Genomic DNA, 9,029 nt, shown 5'->3' on the forward strand with positions numbered 1-9,029 from the left:
CTCAGTTAACTCGCAGTCACAAATAGAGTAAATCAAGGAGGAACTCGAGCTAGTTAATTGAGAGCTAGTCCAAGTGTAATTGGAATTTGCTCCAATTAACTAGCAAAGGAAACTCGTGAGTCGTGACACTAGTGTGAACTGATATTCGACTATGCCTCCTTGCATGCATTGATTTCTATCTATAAAGAGAAGGACAAAGGCACAAGATCATAGATCATTCTTTGTGTGGAATGCGCATCAGTTGAGGAATAATAGTGTGCATAGATTTAGGAGCCTAAGTGCACAAGGATTTAGGAACCAAGTGCACAAGGATTTAGGAGCCAGAGTGCGCGAGGATTTACGAGCAAACAATCAGGATTCGTAGAGCAGGTCGAGACTATCTTCAGCAGAGATCAATTGTGCACAGCAGAGCCAAAAGCAGGGCCGAGAACAATTGTAGAGTTGAGAATAGAGAGGAGAAGCCTGGCACTTTCTAAGTGACAAATTGCTAGCTGCAGTAGCAGCGTGAATTGTAATAGATCCATTTGCTCAAAGAACAATTTAATAAAATACCAAAACAAAGAAAGCAGGTTTTCCCTTTTCGGTTTCCTGGGTAAACAAGCTTGTCAATTTTGTGTGCATGTGTTTTTATCTCAATTATTTTCCACTGCATATTGATTGTTAAGAAACTCTGTATCTTGGTGAAAGTAAATTTGGTTTTAGTTTTCATTTCCCTTGTTTTCAGTAATTCATCTAAGTAGTGCGCAGAGTTTCAAGAAAATTAACATTTTCTGCTGAAATTATAGCTGTCAATAAAGTAATTTCAGATCTGGTTTATGTATGATAAGATTGCCCTGGAAGACTGAGACTCGTGGCATAAGTTTGGTATCTTTTCTCTTAAATTGCCTAGTGGATTGAGGTTTTTAAGAAGTGAAATATTCTCCAATGTTTCTGCTGTTTTATTATATTTCAGATCAGCCCTAAGGCTGTAAATTCATAGGGGCTAGATCTGAGACACCTCTATCAAAGAGGTGAAATTTCTGAAGTTGCATTAAAGCCTGAATTTTGGAAATTTCTACAGGCAATTGGTTCGACATCTATGTGTAGAATGGCATATAAACTAAATACACATAAATTGTCTACTCATACTTACCATGAAAAGGTATAGATTCTGCCAAGTATTCCAACCATATGTCATTCCTTGTGAAAGATAGCAATTTTTGTCCAAATTATATATGCCACATAATTAAGCTTCAAGCACTGTCATCAATGCATTTGTTTTCAACTTCAAGCATGTCAAATATTATTCCTAATGTACATGTTCAATTTTCTATCTGTGTGAACTTGTGTTGATTAACAAGTCATATACTGTTGGAACTTTGAATTAAGGTTCCATATACAAGATGATACAAGTTTTGACTACTCCCATGGTCTAACTAGGTTTTCTTGTCTCTGTGCTATGTGTATGTGTATGTCGGGTTGTTGTCCATTCAATCCACCTATGTCACATTGCATTGCCAAGTTGTCCATTCAATCCAACTTTGTCACATTGCATTGCCCAGTTGTCCATTCAATCCAACTTTGTCACATTGCATTGCCAAGCCACCGATGCATTGCTTCATGGCATGTAATTTTCTCCTTTTCTCTTCCAAAAAGGTTGAGATACGGGTTCTCTTTTGAAATTAAATAATCACTACGATTTCTCTTTACAAAAATAATCTTACATTCCATTTCCTCTCAGAATATTTTCTCAAATCATTGAAACTTGGTTGCCCAGGAAACTTTCATCACATGCAAATAAGCCATTCTGCTCTAATACCATTGTTGATAATTTTAGAGCCATCCGACTGTAACATGAGAAGAAACAGATATATGTAGAATGTGTTATTTATTAATGAAAGAACCACTGCGTACATCATAATGTGTTTTGTTAAATTTCGAATACCAGCCAGATTTATTTTCTCACGGCATTTTATTTTATCCCCGGAAATTTATTTATTTTCCCAAATAAATACTGAATCACCGAAAAATAAAATTACTGGTATTTTTAACTTCTAGAAATAAATATATGCAGCAGAAATTAACTAAGAGAGATCAAGCACACATTGCAAAAATCATTCACCCACGACAATTCTCTGTCATCTATTGATCTGAAAAATCTGGGTTTTTCGACCCACATAGATATAAGGAAAAATACAATATTCTTGGTCCAAAGAATTCAACCTCAAGGAAATCAGCCTCTGAAAGAAATCGACCCGAATAATCAGCCAGCAAAATCAACATACGCCCTCCTTGCATGCCACTGCTGTGCACAAGGAAACACTCAGCCCTCCAGCAATTTGACTTCCTCTGGATAAAACTGAACTAACCAGCAATTCGGCTTCATCCGGATCAATTCGATCTCCTTTCAGCAACTCGGCCCTGCAATCTCCTCCACTCGGCCTCCTGGATTCGCCCTCAATCCACTCGCACTTCTCCTTCTCTGCACTCCTGGTCCACTGAGCCACTCACACTTAGAGAAAATCACTCTCTCTTCATGATGACTTGCTCACTTGAGTTCTGTGTGTCTTCACCTCTTCGCTAAGCCTCCTTTATAATCTTCATTAAGCCCAAATCCCTAACCCTAATCTCCCTTATAGAATCATCTTGGAGATCAATGGTTGAGATTATTTCTAAGTCACTTAAATAATTAAATTATTTATCCTTAAAAAATGACTTAATAGTCCACACTAACTAATTGACTTTAATTATTGTACTTTTCTTAATTTAGACTTAGGAAAGAAGATATAAATCACTTAACCCATCAAGACAGCACCTACAAGAGGCAAATAATGTCTTCCACATGCTAAGACACCAAGCCTATGTAGAAGACCTTCCAAAGCTACCACTTGCAAGTTGCATCAACGTATTTAATGTCGTTAATGTTTATTGTAACCCTCATTAATACTCCTACCAACACTCCTTAAGGCCTACAAAGATACAAACTATTTTTTTATCTAATTTCGTAGCTGGAACTCCACTTTCAATTTGAACAAATATAGTTCTAAAATTTAAAAAGGAGAGTTTCAAGTTTGATATGCCTCCTGAGTTTTCATTCGTCACATCACTTCCTTATATTTCTTTCTTTGACTTCCCTCATGCTGCCTGACATAAAAGACATAAAAATATTTAGAAGATAGAACAATGACACGCTAAACTCCAGTAGCATTGTACACATACTCCTAGCAATGCTCCTTAAGGCCTGCAAAGATACATATTACAAACTATCTTTTTATCTGATGTCGGAGCTGGAACTCCACTTTCAATTTGCGCAAATATAGTTCTAAAGTTTTAAAAAGGGGAGTTTCAAGTTTTATATGCGTCCTAAGTTTTCATTCGTCACATCACTTCCTTAGATTTCTTTCTTTGACTTCCCTCGTGCTGCCTGACATAAAAGACAAAAATATATTTACAAGATAAAACAGTGGCATACTAAACTCCAGTAGCATTGTACGCACACTCAGACTGTTGGTCTGCCCGTTCTGTTGTCTTTGAACTTCTCCATCTAGTAAAAGCATAATTTCAACAAAATATATATAGTATGACTTTATCAATTTATTTGTTATCGATTCAGATTGCTCACAATCTATTGCACATTATGCACAATGCTTATTTGGTGCCAAAGAGCAGGTAAGGCTTCTGTCCAATGAAAGATTTTATAGCATGTAATCAGTAATACTCTTGTGAATTATTGCTTCAGTGTCATATGCCACTGAGCAGTGTTACCAGACTCTTCTGAGTCCAAGTCAAACCCTGCGTTTCACTCTGATCTCCAACAAGATTGAGCCAAGCCAGCTGATCTGAAACTCAGCCACGAGTACTTGCAAGTTAAATATGTCTTGGCCTCATAAACCAAGTGTAAGTTAGATTGATATGGCATGCCCGCTCTGGCAAGTTTAACTTGCGAGTTTTGCAGATTGAACTTAGCCCTCTATGATCCATCTATTAAAAAGGAAAAAGAAAAACACTCGTTTTGCTTATGTTTCTGACCCAACTTAGGCAGAAACTCAGCAGACAAATCAGATGTTTACAATCCATGGGGTTTTATAGTGTATAATATGATCTATGCACTTTGTAACAAGATTTTATTGGAAATTTGCGTTATATGTAGAATGTGAACTTACATATTATTGAAAATACGTATTTCCATTCTAAATTTAAAGCACCTTTATAATTTTCCAAATCAAACCCCAAGTCTTTCACGTGCCCAAGTCAACTCTCGGTCTGTCTTTGGTAAGTCATTCTCCAAGTCGAGTTTGGTAACTTTTCTGCTTGGGCAAAAGATTTTGTATGGATAAAACCGGGGTAACTTTAGCCTTTGAAATGGCATACTGACCACGGACTTCAACGCCATTTTGGGGTTTGCCGAATTATCCCGATTCACTTATTAAGCTGTGAGCCTTGTTCGAAATTGGTAGTTTTGCATCATATACCAGTTGCTTTTCGCACACTACGTCTAAGTTGTGGTTTAGCACTCTTTCAGGTTTAAGTTAATATCAAAGATCCACCTTGTAGCCCCAATTTTGCTGTAAATTTTACCTATATAGTCAGTTAATAATCCAAAACTCAGGTTCAATTTCCAAACTCCATTTCACATTCTATGCAATTTTCGGTAAAATGCCGTTCAATATATATGCTCTCTTATCTTTTCTACCCAGTTCGCTTCTTTCTGGAAATAATAAAAAGTCAAAGGTTTCCTGACACTCACCTTTGGGTCATCGACCTCCAGTGCCTCGCGCTCATCATCCGAAAACTGTTCCAACGCATATCTTCCATACCCTCGGGTCGGCTGAGAAAATGGAAAGAAGTCCTGACGAATGGCAACCTTCGCCCTATTTTCATTATTCACCGACTCTTTCCAGGCCGAACAAGAGACGTCCAGAAAGCGGCGACCAAGTGTAACATATTGCCGTCCACGAACAAACCCTGAGCTGTGAAACCTGGACCTTACAGCTGAATGGCTGAACCATAGTAACCCTGAATCCAATCCTCTTGTATCACGAGACAGCCATGAATACTCAAAGCCTGAACTCAGTAGCATTTCCCGTTGAGGCCGGGTCCTGAGAAGCCTCTGAATTATGGCCGAATATGGCATCCTAAACTGGTATATACACCTGTAATTGCAGAGACTGGATTAGAATTTTTGAGTTTTGGGTTCTAAGCGTATGAGCTTTCGGTCCATGGCCTGATATGGTAAGTGCTGATGCTCGGCCTGGACAAACTGAAGGGTTTTGGCACATTAAAAGTATGCTCAGTAAGTAGACGGACGAGGGGTTTATCCTAAAACCCTTCTCTATGGTTTCGTTAAGTGTTGTTTTCAGCGTGTGGCTACCATGTTTTTTTTTCAACTATTCGCTATTTGTGTATGTCAATGACACCAGTTACTCAACATATTGGAATAAATTTCTCCTTCCATAGATTTATGTTAGCATCAGTTTATTCAGATGGGTTCCCGGCTTCGTTACTTACGAAATTGGATGTCAAAAGATAATGTGGGATTTTTATGGGTAGTTTAAGGAAAGTATCGTAAATAAAGGTTTGTAGAGAATTCCGGAACATTTATTGTGAAGCTTTATAGAAAAAAAGTCAAATATATTAAGTAGATGAAAACGCAATGTCTTATGTTTTATGGAGTAACGTTAAAATAATTTCTTTTTTAGTTTTTCTCTTTTTAATTATAGCTAAAACAATAATTTAGATTTATGAAACTTATGCATGAGATAGTTCACGTAAAGGATTATAAATAAAGTTATGATTATAATAATTAATGATTTTTATTTTAAGTTGCTTATTATTAATTTAGTATTGATCAATATAATTTATAATATTTAAGTTTGAAAAACAAATATTTATTTCTCAATATTATTGTAAAATTATTTTTCAAACATTTGATTGGACCATAAATTTGAAGGTTTTATTGTGACTTTTATGCCATCTGTATAACTTCAAAAAAAATTGCCACAATTTTTAGATGCACTTGCAATATTTATGCCATAAATTTTACATATTTGTGGATTGATTTTTCATTGTTAAGCTTGATAGGAAAATCAACCAAAACTAAAATCTTTGAAGCTAACTTTTTCTGAGGGAAGTAACATATTTACTATATTTACAATAGATCCATCTTAACTGAGGATCTACCAAGCGTCTAGAGGGATCAAATCTTTTTTATCCTAAGAGAGGTTTGCACCTCAAGACATTTGATCCGTTGAGTTAAGATGGATTTAGGTTGGTTTAATTAATGATAATTATTATTATTATTTTATTTTTATGTAATTTGATCCACTCAAAATGTTTTAATTAATAATTATAATTATCAAATTTATTTTTTTTAATTGTGTTTTCTTTTTATTGTTATGTAATTTGATGAGTAAAAATGTTTACATAACATAATCTTACAACATCTCTTCCATACTAGGCTAGAACACCATTATTTATGTGTTATTTCCTATTTTAATAAGTAGGAGTAAATGTGCACATTTAATAGTGGTTACTACTAACCAAAATTTATGCAAGTGTTGCCCCTCAGTTGGCAATTAATTTCTCTATTTCATATATAAATTTGTAATTTTTATGAAAGCATAATTTAGTTGGCAATTAATTTCTCCATTTCATATATAAATTTGTAATTTTTATGAAAGCATAATTTCAACTTAAATCGCATAGATTAAGCTATCCTACCGCACTTGTTAACAATGTAATGTTAATTTGTAGAGAACATTATTATGTTGAAAGTAGTTGTAAAAAAGGGTCTCTCACTTGTAAAAAAAATAAGAGTTGTCAAAAAAGTTTCTCACTTGTAAAGAGAAGAAGTGGAATAAGGTATAAAAAAAAAAAAATGAATCAAATGTGAGTGGTGTTTTTTTGGATTCTAATTTGTTTACTCTCATGACAAAGTAGTTTTTGTCGAAAAGAATTGAAATTGAATGAAAGCTAAAAAGTAGAGCAATTTGGTCAAAGGATCTTAGCTCAAGTGGTTTGGTGAACAATTTGTTTCCCGAGTTACATGGGTTCAAGTCTCCATAGACATATTGTAACTAGGTTGTTTGTGGCATTTATGAAATAGGATAAAGGGGGGGAGAGAACAACACAAAATTATTCCACTAGTTTACCTCTTTTAAGAAAAAACTAAACTTTAAATGGGAAATAAAGAAAGTTAATGGATCATTAGTGTACTCTTTTAAGTACAAGCATTTTGAAGGCATTAGGCACTTTAAACCTTTATTCAAAGATCCAGTTGGGTGCCCTACTCGAGAAATTTTGGAGGTATTTTCTAAATTTCCTCCAGTGTTTACAAAGGAAATGAATCGGGATTTAGAAGAGGAAGTCTTAGGAAATAGGTCAAGGACACCATTTTTTCCATGCAAACGAGCAAAAATCTAGGATTTGATGGCCTTCCTATATATTTTATGTGGATTTTTATGATTTCCTCAAGGATGATCTCCTAAATGTGGTGTTAGAATCATAACAGTCTGGAAAGGTATTGGGGTCATTCAATTCTACCTTTCTCACATTCATACCCAAAAAATAAGACGAGGTTACTTTTGATCATTTCAAGCTAATCTCTTGTTTTAATGTGATCTATAAGATAATCTCTAAGATCATAGCTCGACGAGTAAATCTGATCCTTGATGACATAATTTTCGAAGAGCAATTTGGTTTTCTTCGCAAAAAGTAGGTTAATGATGCAGTCTCTCTCGTGTAGGGAGCAATTCACTTTGTAAAAATCTTAAATAGTGCAATCTTAGCCCTCAAACTAGACTTATCTAAAACATATGATTGGGTGCATTATTCTTTCCTACGTTTGGTTCTACTAAAGTTGGGAATGTGACTCCACACTATAAACTATATAATGGGATGTTTACATTTTGTCTCTTTCTTAGTGCCGATAAATGGAGCTTTTTCCCTTTACTTCAAGGCCTCAAGAGGGTTGTGTTAGGGATGTCTAGTCTCTTTGTTTTTGTTCTTTTAGTAGTCAAGGCTCTCAACAAATTATCTATGGAGGCACAAACTAAGGAGTATCATCAAATGTATCAAGGTAGTCGATAATCAACTCCTTTTCCATCTTCTTTTTGTAAATGAATTTTAGTTTTATATGTTATATGTGTATGGGACCTTTCAACATTGAAATCCATGTTGGGTCTCTTCTTGAAAGCTACTAGGATGGAGGTAAATATTGCAAAATCATGCTTTATCTCACACGCTCTATCTAATCGTATTTCTCGACAAGCAAAACTCTTGTCCCCATTCCCACATGTCTTTAGATGAAGGTTTTAAATATTTAGGTTTCTTCCTCAAGCCAGTGACTTAAAGGTATGTGGATTGGTTCTGACTCTATAAAAACATAGAAGTTGGAATCTTGTTTTGGGTCAATCATCTTTTGTTAAAGGAGGCAAGTTAACCCTTCTTAAAGTTGTTCTCATAAGTATTCCTATATAGTGGATGTTGATTGCTTGCATCCCCAAAGGCATCTTATCCAAGATTCACAAGAACAATTTCCATTACTTATGGTATGGTGCTCGTGACTTACACATAATACCTTTAGTTGAGTGGAATAAGGTCACCCTCCCGAAAAAGCTTAGATGTTAGGGGTCAAAAACATTTTCCATTTCAGTAAAGCTTTGGTTGCTCGCAGGCTTCACCTACTAGTTAACAACACTTCTCTTTGGGGTAGAGTCATGAAACCGAAGTATCTCCCTTCGTTATCTTTTTAGCAACGGTTTAGGCAACCCATAAAATCCATAAATGAGTTCAATGTATGGAAAGCCCTCATTTTTGAGTTTCCGTTTATTGGTTCTTGGACGGTGTTGCATATAGGAAATAACATGAAGGTGAAGTCAGGGGAAGACCCCTGACTTGGGGTAGGAGATGAATTATGGTTCTCTAACTCTCCTCCCAACTAGTTGCATCATGGTGGGCTTTGTTTTCTCTCTTATGCTAAGGCGCAATCTCCCCAATTACAAGGTAGGATGGGATGTAAATCCTTCGTCCTTTTAGGGCCCTCGAGACTA

At 35.6% G+C, this 9,029-nt stretch overlaps 1 protein-coding gene across 1 annotated transcript in view; it reads right to left on the minus strand.

Annotated features, from left to right (window-relative positions):
• The window catches only part of LOC149231046 (DExH-box ATP-dependent RNA helicase DExH3-like), a 223,537-nt gene extending 218,049 nt beyond the window's left edge, over positions 1-5,488 (minus strand). Inside the window, exon 1 of the mRNA XM_089379101.1 lies at positions 4,727-5,488. Coding sequence (XP_089235227.1) covers positions 4,727-5,113 — 387 coding nt within the window. The 5' untranslated portion in view covers positions 5,114-5,488. The remainder of the gene's footprint in view (positions 1-4,726) is intronic.
• Positions 5,489-9,029: the final 3,541 nt, after the last annotated feature.

This window comes from Pinus tabuliformis, chromosome J (genome assembly GCF_031772625.1).
Source record: "Pinus tabuliformis cultivar Carrire ecotype Pingquan chromosome J, CPIR1, whole genome shotgun sequence".
Lineage (NCBI taxonomy): Eukaryota > Viridiplantae > Streptophyta > Pinopsida > Pinales > Pinaceae > Pinus > Pinus tabuliformis.